Source organism: Acomys russatus, chromosome 24 (assembly GCF_903995435.1).
Source record: "Acomys russatus chromosome 24, mAcoRus1.1, whole genome shotgun sequence".
NCBI classification, from domain to species: Eukaryota; Metazoa; Chordata; class Mammalia; order Rodentia; family Muridae; genus Acomys; species Acomys russatus.
Window position 1 is genome coordinate 60,026,086 of NC_067160.1, and position 15,660 is coordinate 60,041,745.

Consider the following 15,660-nt stretch of genomic DNA (forward strand, 5'->3'; position numbering starts at 1 on the left):
GTTTACAGCTTTCCACAGCAAGCTGTAGGCTGGGGGAGAGCTGGGCTGGGGAGGGAGCTGGATACCAAGGAATCAGGCTGTCCACTGTCAGGAGGTGACCTCAATTGCCATGGCCAGCTTTGGGGACCTTCAGGCTAAGCTTTCCCGCTGACCGTTGTGTTGTGGTCTGATGGCCAGGCTGGCTTACAGCTTTCCCCACTTCCAGGCCACTGCCGTGCCAGCCCTTCTACCTGGGTGTGTCATCCTGACTCGACCAGACAAACATGTCCTTTCTTCATGGCATAGCTCAAGGACCAGTCATGAGGAAGTCACCAGAGCCCATGGTGGCTGGGCCCCTGTTCCTCTGTCCCTGCTGATGGTGCTTTGGTTCTGCCTGCACTGCTCTATGCTGAACTATAGCTTCTGTCGTCACAGTGTAGACACTCTTGCCTGTGAGTCTTCCCTAACTTGTGACAAAACTGCCACCTGCCAGGGCCTCCTCCTGGCTCAATAGTCTCTATATTGCTTGGTTTGTGGTTTCAGTGACCCACTACTAGGAGGGTGGGATTGCCTGCACTTTACAGGGCAAGAGCAGAGTGGCCTGGCTAGGCAATTGTACAGTTGGCAGGCAGAGCTGGGGTCTGGCCCTGTCTTGCCCATCTTGCCCATGCCTTCCCTGAGAACCCAGGATCACAGGTCTTCGGGATGGGTTCTGCCGGTGTTCGTTGATAGAACGAATGGCTCACAATATTGGAGATGGGATTCCGTTAGTTTCTCTATGCACCCGCACACACCCTTCCTCATCCTCTCTGTTCTGAGACTCAGGGTGGGCAGGCTGTCTGCAGCCCAGATCCCACTGGCCATGGCCACCTCTACCCTGTGGAGGGTAGCCCAGGAGGTCTTAGCTCTGATGTGATACCACCTCCTTAAGGTAAGGCTCGCTCTCGACACAGGGAATTAGTTCTCCCAACTCATTCCTACCAGAGAATTCTCAAAATAGCCCTGTCAAGGAAAGAGCCTGAGGCTTTTCCCCCTGGTCAAGTGGGCCCAATGGAGCTGTGCTGTCTTATGCAGGCGCTACCACAAGTTGTGTGCCACACTAAGGGAACCGCCCAGGTGATGAGGCAGGCCTGGGAAAGGGGCCTAGTTTGTAGCACAACACAGACCGTTTAGCACCCTCACTTTCTTCTTTTTCCCTCCTGCCCTGTATGGGCAGGTTTCCCAGATTCCACAGGAGGACCAGGGATGGCCTTCCTCTGGAACAGGTCTGTGGTCCTGGGAATGCTGCTAAGAAGCATCGTTAAGGGGGTCCCTCTTTACAGAGGAGAGAAAGCGCAGTCCACGAGTGCGGCCTTTTTGTGTTGAGGGGAAGTGCTCTTTGGGTAGCACCCATTCTGTGCAGCCTCTGGACTTTGGTAAGCCCCTCTGCCAGGGCCTCCACGCTGGATGTTGGTCTGGCAGGCACCAGCTGGGAGTGGAGGGAGGCGGGGACTGCCGGTTGCCTGGCTTGGCGCAGGGGCACAGTGCTCTTAGGAAGGCTGGCTTGGCTCCGCTCAGGTAGCTCACACCCAAATCCGAATTCCAGCTGCACAAGACAGCAGGCGGGTTGCGGAGGAGGCCCAGGCTCTCCCTGGGTAGGAGTGTTTCCTTTCGTTTTTAAACAAACAAATCATGAATTTAAAAGTCAGGGCAGGGAGCTGCCCAAGGTATAAAAATAGCCTGGGGCCACGGGCGATGTCCGAAGTGGGCAGCAGCGCCTTTCCAGCCCTGCGCCTCGGAGGAGGGCGGCAGCCGTCGGGTTAACGTGGGTACCCGGAACAGCACCCCTCCCTCGCCCCCAAGCCAGTCTGCCCTGCGGTCAGACACCGTGGTCCTCTTCGGGCCTCCCGCGTGTTAGGGGGTTGGGGACTGGGGCGTCCGAAGGACAGCATCCCCCTACCCAGCTGCCTGACTCTAGCTCACCACCCCTCCCGGGCCTCAGTTTCCCTATGTATCCACCGGGGTGCGCAGGGCCTTGGCTCTCCTACAGGGAGCCCTGCCGAACTAGGGTCCTCGCGCGGCCACCGCCGGCCTCTTTGTGTGTCCGCGCAGACAATGGGCCGGCCGCTGAGCTCTCCTCCCGGCCCGGCTCTCCTCCTCCTCCTCTTCCACCGCGGGCCGCGGGGTTTTTGGGCAGCCGGGGAGGGAAGGCTGCTTCAGCCCGCCGCCCCGCCCTCCTCCCACGCCGCCGCCCTACGGCTCCTGGGAACCCCTAGCAGACGCAAACTTGCAAGTTTGCAGGGCGCTCACAACTCGGGGCCTGGCGGACAGCGCGGGCGGCGGCGGCGGCGGCGGCGGCAGCGGCGGGCGGGGCGCGCACCGGTTGCGGGCGGGGCGAGTGGCGGCGGCGGCGCTGCGCCGAGTCCGCGCCCGTCGCGGGCCCCCCGCCGCTCCCCCCGCTGCAGGCCGGGCCGGAGCGGGTCGCGGGCGCGCGGCGGAGGCGCGCGCGGGGCGCGCGCAGGCACAAGTAGTTTACATTGTTGGGCGACTTTTGCAACAACTCGCCGCGCCGCGGCCTCCGCGCGCCGCCGCCGCCGCTGCCGCCGCCGGCTCCCCGCCGCCCGGGCCCGGGCCGGCCGCGCCGGGGGCCGCTGCGCTGTCGCCCTGCTGCTCCGCCGCCGGCCGGGCATGAGTTAGTCGCAGACATGGACACCAAACATTTCCTGCCGCTCGGTGAGTGCCGGCCGCGGCGGCGCGGGCGAGGGAGGGGGCCGGGGCCGGCGGGGCGGGGGCGCGTGCGCAGCGCGCGCGGGGGGTCCGGCCGGGCCCGCTGGGCCCCGCGCGGTGGTGGTACCGAGAGTTAGCGCGCAGGGGTCGTGGAGGCGAGTGGGCACGGGGCAACTTTTCCCGGGCCCCGGCGCGCGGCGGGAGAGGGCGAGGGTGCCGGGCCTCTGACTTGCTGGGGAGCCGGAGTGGGCGGCCGGGCTGGCGCGAGCGGCAGGTTCGTTCGGGACGTAGAGAGGGTCCCTCACGGTGCGCCTCGCGCGTCCTCGGACCTCCGGGGCGCCCAGCCCTAGCCGCCCAGGAACCCGGCCACGCCGGAGGAGCAACTTCTGCGCTCGCTGGAGAGCTCCGGGCCTCCCTGGCACTGGGATGGGGACGACGCGCTGGGCTCCGGGAGGCCACTGCTCTTCCCGGCTCGTCGGGCTGCCGTTTGGAGAAGGCCGCTGGCCCCTGGGTGTCTGTTCGCCCAGGACGGAGTCTGCGATCTTGCCGTTCCCCGACAGCCGACCAAACCTAGGTGGGCACGGTCACTTAGGGGCCCCTGATTAGAATCATTAAATCCAGAACTGGGGCCCCATGCTCTGGCACCCCTGGTTGTTCTTATTGGTATTTAGGGGGAGGATAACCCATAAGCAGAGGAGTCCAGTTTTCTCGTCCTGCAACCCTCCCGCCAGCAGCTCTCAGACCCAGACAGCCTGCCAACTCCAGTAGAACCAAGCAGGGTTGGAGACCCCCCCCCCCCATTGCTCGCTCTCTCTGGGGTTTTCGGAGCCAGAGGGAAGCTGTGTAGGGAGACTTTATAAATGAGCTCCGGGAAGGATATTAATTTGGTGGTGAGGACAGCAGCCAGGCTGTCAGGCTGGTGGTGAAGAATTTGTGCTGAATGGAAATCAGGACAGCTGATTATGGACGGAGCTCAGCGATGACCATTGCCGGCCTGCCCACCCCGTGAGGGTTGGGGTGCCATTTGGGTCCACTGAGGAGTGATTAGAACCCAGCTTCGTTGCTGGGACCTTTGGTGATTTGGGGAGGTGGCATCCCCCCTTTGCCCCCCTTAGCCCCAGGTCTGCTGCAAAGTGACTGCGGTAAAGTGTTCCAAGTTTGTCAAAGCTTCAGATCCAACAACCTTGTGAGTAGTGATAGACCATGGGGGGCGGTCACCTGAGCTTGGAGGTCTCACTCCCAGGCTGTAAACTCCTGTCGGTGTTGCAGTTAAGAAAGTGGCTGGGAGAGGCTCACACTTAGAGGCGGATTTGGCATTAGAACCCCCTGCTGAAGTCGGCCGGCCGACAAGAAGGCTTTGTTACTGTGGCTTGTTGCTCTGGGGCCTGGTGTGGTGTTGGTGAAGACACCTTTCTCCTCCACCCAAGCCTACATGTGCACACAGAGTTCGGCCCTTCAGGACAGGAATGCTTTCCTCAGTCTCAGGCCTGGAACATGGCTAAGGCCTGGCAATACTTTGGCTAGGTCTTGAGATGGGAACAACACCCCAGGAGAGACAGAGCCCCTTCTAGAAGTTGACACAGACAGAACTGGCCATGAGGTTGCAGTGGCTGGGCCTGAGTCTACATGAGGAGGAGTTGTGTCTTAGAGCTGCAGTCCCCCCACCTCCCCCCACCCCCAGGAGACCTAGAGTCTTGGGTTCACAGAGTGATGATAGCTCCGGGACCAACTTGCAGCCTCCCAGGCAGCCCATGCCCTAGGGCTGGGTGGTGAGTCCTGGGCTCTGATTACACTTTATTTTTTACTAAGCTTGTGACCAGCTCTGAAGTCCAGTGCAGTTGAAGGTCCATTTAAGCTGCTACTTGCCTAAGCCTTTTTGTCAACACTGCCTAATCCCTCTTGGGGGCTGAGTGTCAGAGGCTCTAGCTCATCCAGGGTCCCCACTGCCTGCTTGGGTCTGACTTGAAGTAGCTAGGAAAGTTTGGCCATATTTTCTTCACTACCCTGCCACTTTTGGGGTGTGGGATCGAGGGCTCTTCCCAGCATGCACTGTGTAGGTTTTGGTGGTCCAGGTAGCCTCCAAGCCTTGATCAGTATGGGACAGATCTGGGAAGGAAGGGAGGTTGGGGAATTTGCCCCAGGCAACCCCTGTTTCCTGGCCTTGCTGCCCAGGGCTGGCCTTCCTTTATGCTGGTTGGCCCGGGGATTGGGGTAAGGGCTGCCTTCAGCCTGGATGATGGGAAGGCTGAGCCTGCAGAGTCCAAAGGTCTCAAGTCTGCCTTGACCCTCTCAGCTGTTAGTGGCCCATTTGTTTGTGAGGGTAACAGGTTTCTAGAAGCAGGGCTCTAGGCTTCCAACCAATCCTCTTGTGTGGTACTTGGGGACCTGGTGAGCTTGAGGCCTGTGTGAGGGGGCTTTTCAGTAACATCAGAGCCCTTGTGACCCAAAATAGAGCACATTCCGGGCGTCCCGAAATAACAGGGTCACATGACTCTCAGGAGGCTGGGCTTGGAGTCCAGCTTGGGCCTGACGAGGCAGTTCATGGTTAGGCCCCTGGGCTGCCTACTGATTTGGGCATTTGTTTTTAGGAAACCCTGGAGGGGACTCTGTTATCGACTGAGGAAGTGTTAGGGTGAGAAAAGTAACCCCCCTCATGGTGGTCTGGCTGTGGTGGTGGCCTTACCTGCTTGTGTTCTTTGGGCTGGCACTGACTATTGTGCTGGGCACCAGCATTTGTCTCAGATGTGGGCTCAGAAAGCTAAGCCCACAGGAAGGACTCAGCAAGTATGAGAAGCTTTGCACACAGCTCAGGTCTGCACTGCTCAGACACACTGGGGTGTGTGGGGTGCAGAGTTGAGCCTGCAGCTTGATCACATGGGGCAGCTGCCGTGGGCTGGCTCCCAGGTCTGCCAAGGCCCAGGCGGCTCTTCCAGCTGGGCATGTCCTTCAGGGTTGGGGCTAGGTACACTTCCTCAGGGAGGCCCCTCTAGTGGCCTGCTAGTGGCCAGTACCATCCATAGTGCCCCTGCCCTGCAAGCTGACTGTAGGAGTGGGGACCCCCACCCCATTCTCACACCTTCCTCTATAAAGGATGAGGTCCAGAGGGATTGTCATTCTGTGGTCACCGTAGGGGAGCTCAGGCCTGTGTCTCTCCACCCAAGGGCTTGCTCTGCATATCAGAGAGGCTCTATTGTCCACATGTGTGGACAAAATCAAGCTGCATAGAAGGTGGTTTGAGAGAGTCTTGGGCCCACTAGTCAGTGAGGTCTAGTAGTATGGGGTCTTGCTATGTTGGAGCATGTGGGAGCATGTTTGTGCCAGGGTCTCCATGGTGAGTGAGGCCTGGCTCTGCAGAGAATTGGGCTGGTGGTCCTGGCTCAGCTAGCTGAAGACGTAGGCCTAAAACCTTGTGGGTGCCCTAGGGCCAGGACAAGCCAAGACCTGCCTTCCGTCCCTGCTCCTTAGACCTAAAGCTTATGAGCCTGGCAGGGCCTAGAGGTATCAGATTGGCTACTGGATTTTCATGGGGACTGGCCATTAGCCAGGCCCTGGATGAGGGCTGGTGTCCCGGCTCTCAAGACTGTAGGTATCTGGATTGTGGCCAAGAGTGTGTCTCCAAGAGTGTGTCCGTTTGGGTCTCACCTTCCAAACCTTTGTCTCAATGATGTTTTTAAAAGAAATTTAAAAATTACATTTGCTTCTGTGCATATGTATGCGCACATGTGGTGTGTGTGTGTACATACAGGCACATGTGCCACAGCATTTGTATGGAGGTCAGAGGACAACTTTTGGCAGTTGCTCCTCTGCTTTCACCATCATGTAGGTTTCAGCGATCGAACTCAGTCCATGGTAGCAAGCACCTTATCTGCTAAGCTTTTCAAAACAGGCTGGTTTCAGTGCTGGGGAAGGGTTGGGGTCATTGGACTGTCTGCATGCCCATGGGCTTAAGGCATGTTCTTGTTCTTTCTTCCCATTCTGACTCTTCTCCATGGCCTTGCTCTCTCTCACAGCCGCAGAGGTCCCTCATGGACAGATGCAGCTGGACAGTTGATACTAGCCACCTGCATCTGTAAAATGGACACATTCCTTGTTTTTAAAGGCTGATGGACATGTAGCCTGTTTTGTCCTAGACTGGTTGGGTGTTTACAGAGCTCTTTTTGTGGGGCGTGATTCCCTCTTTCCCAAGGCGAGGCCTGTATCTCCAGGATGTCTCTGGGCCTCTTTGCCTGGAGTCAAGATAGGGCCCGGTTACCAGTGTTGAGCCCATACTATCCTGAGAATCCCCAGTGCCACTGGGTGTGGGAGCAGAGGTGAAAAGTGGGCATCTAGGCAACACAGCTGCAACCCTTGGCTGGGTGTCCGCTGCCAAGGTTTCCCTAGACAGACCCCAGCTGCTGCGTGACTCTCCCTAAGGCTCAACGAGCCTGGTGGAGTGAAGGACTGCGCGTGAGCACACCCACCCGAGCCTGGTGCGAGATGTTCTGAGCAGTCGTGCCCCAGCGCCTCACAGACAGGGAAATTGCACCCTAGAGTTACAAAGCAATTGTCTAGCTCAGCAGATGAATGAGCGTGAAACGGAGCAGAAAGCAGCTAAATAAAATTGGCCCAGGAGGTGTGGGGAGCGGCCTGGGTGTGCACAGACACACGCACCCCCCCCCCCCACTTACCTGGTGCTGCCTTCCACCCCACCATGAGGCTGCAGGCCCAGTGCTGTGGGCCTCCCAGGGCCTCCTAAACTTCACCTGGATCTGTGGGTCTGGCCGCTTCTCACAACCTCATGTTTTTAAAATCTCTCCTGACCTGTTCAGGACCTGCCCACCTGGAGAGGGTGCTAACACGTATCCATTGGGTGCCTGCTGTGTCCTGGCACTTAATTCAGGACCTCATGGATGACCCAGGGGCAGCCTTAGTGATGGGAAACCCCGTGGTAGGGTCTGTTTGCCTTGGCACTTCAGTGTAATGGCTCTGTGTGGTTCTCTGCTCTGTAAATTGATTTCCCAGACAGGCCCAGCCCTGATCTTCAGCTGGGCCAAAACTTGTTCTTGAACTCACACAGGTCCTGTGCCGTCAGCACCTCAAGAAGCTGCCTACAAGAACGGGGTCCAAGCCCAGTCTGGCTCCCTAGGAGCTCTGCTTCCATCCCTAGGCTGAGTAGCTGTTTTGTCTTTTGTTTGTTTGTTTGTTCTTGGCTCTTTTGGGACAGGGTTTCTCTGTATAACAGCCCTTGCTGTCCTAGCCTCGAACTCACAGAGATCCACTTGCCTCTGCCTCTCAAATGCTGTGATTAAAGGTATGTGCTACTGCGCTTGGCTCAATGTTTTGCCTTTTGGCAGGCAGATCTGAGGTCTCATGGTGATGGCTCTGGACCTTTGACCCTGGGAGGCTTCTCCTCTTTCCTCAAGACTCATTGGAGAATGGAGACTCCTTGATTGCCAAGCTGAGAGCATCTTGGGATGCTGGGAGAAGTTACCAAGCTCCACTGGGCTACTGAAGGTTGGAGGTGGGAGACAGCAAGTGGTACCTTTTAGCTGAAGACCCAGTGGCTTGGCTACTCTGTCTCACTCTGCCAGATCCATGGGGGGGTGGTGGTGATCAGAAGAGTGCAGCCCCCACTTAGTCCCCAGGGCAGGGCATGGACTTGCTTTTGTCTGGAGCCCTTGTCTAGAATATGCATTCATGCAAGTATGCATGCACACATGTGCACTGTGGCCTGGGCTTTAGGAATCTAGCAGCATTGTGTTGAGTTCTTCCTAAGGAGGCCTCCATTCCATGCAGTTAGGGTGTACCTGCTGGGCACAGCCCATGCTGGCAGAGGAGGGGGTGCATGACAAGGATAGCCTGACCAGAGGCCGAAAGGCAGGCCTGGGTGCTTGCAAGAGTCACGGTGATAGGTGGAGCTGGCCTAGGCCCCCTGTGTATGCAGTGGTGGGTTGGAGTCAGTGGGGGGGGGGGGGGGTAAGGAGGACGTGTCTCCTGTCTGGCTGTAGAGCTTCTGATGGGCCCCTCCTCACAATATCCAGGCTGAGGAAGGGGCTCCTACAGACTTCCTGGAGGCTTAGGCTGACCTCTGGATTGGCCTGTAGAGTCTCCTCATTTTCTGGCTCGTGGCCTTGCTTTTGAGGATCGAGGAGAGGACTCCGCTTCTTGCCTGCTCCTTGTAGTTTACCCTCTTCTTGCACTTACACCTTTGGCCTGTCCTTGGGGGCAGTCCCTTAACACATTGGCTGATGTATCATAAGACCTGGGGCTTGTAGTGTCAGGGTCTCCCAGAAAGGTGACGGAGCAGGTCATTGGTCATAAATTTATGCCCTGGTCTGGGAGGACAGGCAGGCGCAGTGTATCTGATGGTGCTAGGGACCACGTTGGCTTTGGGAGAGCCTGCTCTGTGGGGGCCCTGAGGACCATGGAGAAGAAAAAGCTTCTGGACTTGGCACTGGGACACTGGGGCCTCATGGGGAAGAGGTCAGCACTGAGACTCTGTCTACATGTGTGTAGCTAGGGCTCTTCCTTGCCCAGACTCAAGTTTGTCCTTCATGGTGACCAGCCTGGTTCCAGAGCCAAGTTCTGTCAGATGGGCTACAGACTCAAAGAAACTAGAAGCCCAATGTCTTATCTCCCATGGAGACCAGATCCTGCTCTAGCCTCCCTGGACCTCTGCTGGCCCATTGGTCAGACCCAAGTTTTTCAGACAGCATCTTGGAGCCCAGGGCTAGTGCTGATGACTGTCAGCAGAGGGTGTAGCATCCTGAGCGAAAAGGAAGGGGAGCATGCTGGGCTGGGTCTAGGCTAGGCTCTTTCTCTCCCCCTCCTGTCTGTCGGTCTGGCGTGTGTGCATGTGTGCGTGTGCGTGTGTGTGTGTGTGTGCGTTTGTGCGTGTGCGTGCATGTGTGTGCGCGTGCGTGCATGCTTGCGTGTGTGCGTGTGTAAATCCTGCAGTGCCTGTGGATAGGCCCTGCGGAGTTCAAAGCCACTGGGTGTGCGCGGGCTGTAATGAGGTTACTGATTCAACCGGCTTCCTGGTGCTTCAGCCCAGAGTGCAGGGAGGCTGGGAAGCCCCGTGAGGGATCTAAGTATCCCATAATTGACCAATTTAGCTTAAGTGTCCATGCTGGCCCGGGGCAGAGGTCAGGCGGTGACAGTCCAGGTGGCTGGAGTGGCTGCTTGCAGCCTCAGAACGTGCCGCTGCCTGGTTTGTCCAGGCCCTCTGAAGTGGAGCCCTAGGCAGCCCTCAGGAGCTTGATGGCCACCCCTCCCCATTGTCTGTTGGCTAGCTAGCGTCCCACACAGGCTACCCACTGCCCTCTGTGCTTAGGGTGGCATCAGGCTGTCTGGGTTTCAGTGCGTCTCTGCCTGTTGTCAGTCAGCTTCCCTACAGGGGCTGTAGGGATTCCAGGGCTGCCAGGTGGAGTGCATGCTTAGGTCGTGTGGCTCCCGAGTGGCCGGCTTCGATCCTGTATTTCTTTCTGAGAGTTCCTGTAGGGGAGGGCCAAACATGTGTTGCCTAACTTGAGCTGGTGGAATTGACCTCTGGCTTTGCTTGTGCTTGGAAGATGCCCAGTGCTCTGGAAAGGGGCTGGCAGGGCCACATAACCTCATTCTTTGGAAAGCTAAGGTCTGGCGTCCAGATGCTTCACCAGACAGGTGCTCCCCAGACAGCGTTGGGTACCACGCAGCGTGTGCCATCGACAGCATAAGCCATTCCTTCAGCTCCATGTCATCATGGGTGGGCCGTGAGGTAAGACAAAGAGGTGGGGCTCTGTACTGAAGGCCTCTTTTAGGGCCCTGGGTAGAGAGTCCTCCCTTCAGACTTCTGGGGTCTGTTGCATGCCCCCTTTTCACTTAGCTGTACAGAATGGTCTTTTAGAGATGTTGCAACTGCTCTTGTTTTTGTTTGTTTGTTTGTTTTGAGGGGGAAGTCCTCTTGAGCCTCTGGTTCTGCCCTGTCCAGGTCCTCTCTGTACAGCCGTCTGTGTCCCTAAGCCGCTCATGCATGAGAACGTGGTCGTGCGCTCTCTCTCCTGGACCCTGAGGCCTCTGCCTTTCCCTCCTGGTTCCTTTGCTTTGTTCTTCTAGGTTGGTGGCCATTAAGTCATATGGCACAGCTGGGGACCATCTCTTCAGGAATGACTAGCTGAGGGAGCCAAGAATCAGATTGGGGTATCGCTGAGACCCCAGGAAGCCATGGGTTCTTAGCCAGCGATTGGTGGTGGGACAGGGCATGGCTCTGGATTTGTTTGTTTGTTTGTTTGTTTGTTTTGGTTTTTCGACACAGGGTCTCTCTATGTAGCCTTGGCTGTCCTAGACTCGCTTTGTAGACCAGGCTGGCCTCGAACTCACAGCGATTCATCTGCCTCTGCCTCCCGAGTGCTGGGATTAAAGGCATGGCTCTGGATTTGAACTGGAAACATCAGAGAAGACATTAGAGGGTAAAGAACATGCGTTGCAAATACTGTGATTCCTAAGAAAGGGTGGAGGAAGGGCAGGGGCGTGAGGCCTGCAGATGAGTGAGTCAACTCCTTGTCAGTCTAAATTTGGACCAGCTTTCTCTCCTGGATTCTGACCTCCCCTACCTAGAGCTTTTCATGCCTTTCCATTGTTCCAAGTTTACCCCAGTATGACCTACATCTGGGGTCAGGTGGCTCTGTAGTGGCTCCTGACCCACCAGCTACCTCTCACCCCCTTTTCTCCCACTTGGCTTCTTTGTAATACTTACTGGTACTAGACTGCTCTGTGTGGTGAGTGAGTGCTGCGTCTTGGTCTAGGGCTACGGGGGCCACCACAGGCAAATTCATCTTTAGTGGCGTCACCTTTAAGGTGCCTGGGGAATTGGAGTGCTTCATGGAGGTGTTGTAGTTAGGTTTTGAATCACAGTTCACAGGTTTTCTAGATAGGCTGTGGACTTAAATCAGACCTTTCCCAGGGAGACAGGGGACCCCCAGCTGAGGGTCTAGGGATGAGATGCCCAGGCCGGCATGAGCATAGGGCTTCCCCTGAAGGGTTCCAGAAAGATCCAGCTGCCTACTTCTCTGGCTTGCCTCCTGCTAGCTGGGTCACAGGTGTGTGCCGTGGGAACCATGTCAGTGTGTGTGTGGATGAGTGGGTGTGTGGCTGGCTAATGTGGGAATGATTAACTCTGTGTGGAGCTGAGGCTGAGCCCAGGCTTGGTGTGGGTGTGGTGGCTGCAAAGCCCCCCTGAGCTGTTCCCCTGGTGGCCCACTGTAGGTCATTGCTCACTGGAGGGTGCTAGCTTTGGGCTAAGTTTCCCTGTCAGGCCCATTCTGAACAATAAGGCTCCCCTCCAGTCAGTCAATCTCCACATCTCTGGTCCATTTCCATTTCTGTTCCCAGGGGCATTTTTGGTGTCATCTGCCCAGGAGACTACAAGAAGTACTAGCCCTGTCCCTCCTTGCTGGCTGGAGGACCAGATTGAGACCAGAGTCCAGGGGAGGTGGCAGAGCTGCCCCCACCCTCCCTGCTTTGGACTTTCTGCCTGGGATCAAGGTTGAGGAGAGTTGAGAGGTGGGGACCTTAGTCACTGGGTACCAGGGCCAGAGCTCTCCCCCCACCCCTCTCTGTCTCTGTCTCTCTGTCTCTCTCCATGATTTCAGGGCACCTGCCACCACTTTGATGTTAGGACCTTGGGGACCTGACCTAGAAAGGCTGGGTCTCCAGGCCCTGCAGCTTCTTCAGGGCTGCTTCTCAGTGTCCGCTGCATGTCCTTTCTGATTCTGGGTGTGTAACTCTCTTCCTCAGTTGGTTTCCTTGGTGGCAGGCAGGCAGGATGGACACCTGGTTTTGGCAGAGGCAGGAAGCACACGCTTGTGCTGCCCTTCAGGATCCTTACAATTTATGACAGAATTGGACTCAGCCCTTTTCCGAGGGCCCAGTACCTGAGTCTTTCTGCATGGGCTGGCTCTGCACACCACGTTTTTCAGGCAAGGTGGCTCCTGGGCTGTTTGCTGCAGAGTTCCCAGTGCTATGTGCCATAAACACTGTAGTATGTTTACGGAATGAATTAATGCCTCTGCAGAACCCCTACCTCAGAATTAACATGGTGTCTTCCCTGGCTTCTGGGGCAGACGACTTTGGTGTTGCCATTCCCGAATCTGACGGCAGTGTGCTGTCCCCTGTGGTGATGAGCTTTAAGACTTCTCGGTGTCCCCTGGCTCTGACCTCGAGCAGTTTTGTGTTTCTGACCACAGCTTGAGTGGGTGCAGTTTCAGAACTTCAATCCCAAAGAGAAATCAGATGGGCTGGTTTCTTGTAGCTTGGCCTACCGAGTGATGATCTTATAAGGGGTTAAGGAGCTGAGCCAGGGCTGTTAGTACCCAGCCATGGAGGACCTCCGTGGGGTGCACACACAAGGCTTTCCTGTAGCTGTCGTGCAGGCACATGGTTGCCTGGCAAAGTTTGGGGTTCTGGCAGGATGTAGAGAAATGCAGGGTAGGAGACCATGTGCTTAGGAGGAGCTTTGGAGAGGCCAGTGAGTGGCCAGCTGTGTGGTCACAGACATGTCTAAGGCATTGACCAGGAAGAGCAGGGTGTGGGGTCAGGTCTAAGTGAGTGAGGACAGAGGGCCAGAGGTAGGTCATAGGACACTGGGGTCTGAATGCTTTGCATCTCTTAGGAGGTAGAGCCTGTGGAGGTGGCATGTGGTGAAGGCTCTGCTCCTATACAAGAGGCAGGTGCCAAGGCAGGTAGTAGCAGGCGGAGTTGGTTACTAAGCAAGAAGTAGGGAAGGCCCAGGGCAGGGCTGAGGAGAGAGTAGGTCCCTTCCAGCTGTCTAGAGGATGCTGCTGGAGTCAGATTTGGATGGACTCTGTCTTGATGGCTCTGTATAGTACAGGCTAAGCCCCACTAGCAGGGTGGTCCCCAGGTCTGGCACAAGTAAGAAGGGAGGAGGTGGTCCTGGCTTTGTCTTGGGGAACTGAGGGGTGCCTGGACCCCTGTGGTTCTGGCTACTTGGCCCTGACAGCACTGCCTGTGGGTTTTGGACTGCTCGAGAAGGTTGACTGCCCTGGACGGGGCGTGTGCACGATGATATAGCCTACAGAGAGCTTGGTGCCTCAGGATGCCCTCTTTAGCTGCATGCTTTTCCAGCATCTGATGACCCCTGTGAGGAGGGCTGGCCTGCTCCATGCCTCACTGGTATCCATGATGCCTCTCTGGTCTGGGAGGCAAAGCTGCAGGCACTGGCACATTCCCTGGCTGGCCTGGCCAGTGTTATCTGCAAGGCCTTTCTGGGCAGGTGCTTGTGGGTGTAGCTAGTCAGGTATCTGGCCCAGTTGGCTCATCTGACTCTCCGTACCTGATATGTTGTGGTTTGTAAGGGAGGATTTTGTAGTAGCGGGACCTTCTTGTGCCAGATGTAATCTTGTCCACCTGGCGGCAGGACCCGAAGGCTGCTTCTGGCTTATGGGTCAGACCCCAGCCCAGCTGACACATTTGATTCCTCTGACCTAGGCTGACACCTTCCAGGTCGTAGAGTCACGGGACAGGTCATTGTGCCACCCTTGGAAACTCACTGGTGGATGATGTGTACTCTTTGGACCTCCAGCTTTCGAAGCTGTAGCCAGCAAGCTGGCTTTGGCGTGCTGATGACATGGCCACCCTGTCCTCGGTGGCTTGGGAACTTATTTCCTCATGGATGGTTATTGTGTCTCCTGTCCTGGTTGCTGGACACATGGTCACTCAGCACTCACAGGGTGGCTGCTGGGCACACGTGGCCCTGGACATGCCTGATAAGCTGTGAAGTCATTATCAGAGGGGGCTGTGCAGTCCCCATGTTTGGCCTTGCATGGTGGAGATACTGCGGGGCTCTGCACCTGTTGGGACTCATGGGTAAAGTGGTGTGGGAGCTAGTCTGGGGGGGGAGGCTCTCTCTTCCCAGAGCTCGGGTTCCACCAGGACTCCTGGAATGGCTTCTCTCCCCAGACCCCTCCTCTCCTCCTGGCTGCTGGCCTGCTGGCTATCTCCTCCCTCCCTTAGGTTTCCCTGGCTGCCTTCCTGAGAACAACACTGTGATTGTTGTCGCCATAGCCATCCGCCTCCTACTGTGGCCTCCTCACTTGGTGTAGGAACCTGGGGACTGAGGGACCTAGGTTGTCAGTTCGTGGGCATCCGAGCAGGGCTGGCAGTCAGCACATGGGGCTGAGGCCTGGGGGACTAGTGGGAGGAAGGTTCTTTTGTCCTCAGCCCCCACCTGTTACCTCATTTCTGGGGACCTGGGCCTGGCCAGCTTGGAGGGTCTACAGCCTGCAGTCCACTTGGCAGAAAGCCTGGACCTGGTTTGTAGTGTGTGGTCCTCTCTTCTAGCCTTCCTGCCTCTAACTAGGCCATGCTGGCCACCTCAGGCTTTCCCCTGGACCTTTAGAGCCCAAGCCACTATGAGCACAGGGTCCCTCCTGTTTGTTTGTGCAACTCGGTGCTAGGGAGACTGTGCGTGAGGAACTCCGTCTATGTGCCTGTGGATGGCACTTGTGTCCATGTCTGACTCTCCGTGTGTGCATCTGAGTCCTCTTGTGAGTGTCTTTTGCATCCTGTCTGTGTGTGAAGTTCCATGTATTATCCACATTGAGTATACACGGCCGTGCATGTGTGTCTGTGTGTGTACTTGTGTCTATTAGTGGGGTTCTGTGTATCACCCTATGTGAGTGTGCATGATGAGTCCATATGTGAAGTTCTGTGTAGTGTCCACATGTGAGTATGCTTGGCTATGTGGGTGTATCTGTATGTGCACTTGTATTCATGTATGAGGTTTGTGTATTAACTACATATAAGTGTACATAGCCACATGTGTATATGTCTGCATATGTGTGTCCATACCCGAGGTTCTGTGTATTGTCACTTATAACTGTGCATGGCTATGTGTGAGCTTGTGTGTGTGTGCACTCTATGTCTATGCATGAAGTTCTGTGTATTATTTACCTCTGAGTGTGCATGGCATGTGTGTATATGTCTGCACACCTGTATTTG

At 56.6% G+C, this 15,660-nt stretch overlaps 1 protein-coding gene across 2 annotated transcripts in view; it reads left to right on the forward strand.

The window, feature by feature from the left end:
• Positions 1 to 1,702: 1,702 nt before the first annotated feature.
• Positions 1,703 to 15,660, forward strand: part of Rxra (retinoid X receptor alpha) — an 83,830-nt gene continuing 69,872 nt past the window's right edge. The window contains exon 1 of one of the 2 annotated variants that reach the window (XM_051166866.1): positions 1,703 to 1,783. Coding sequence is in view for 1 of the 2 variants with exons in the window: in XM_051166865.1 (XP_051022822.1) it covers positions 2,664 to 2,691 (28 nt within the window). In the remaining variant the exon portion in view is untranslated. Of the gene's footprint in view, positions 1,784 to 2,556; positions 2,692 to 15,660 lie in introns of those variants that run through there. The other variant, XM_051166865.1, reaches the window with a different exon arrangement.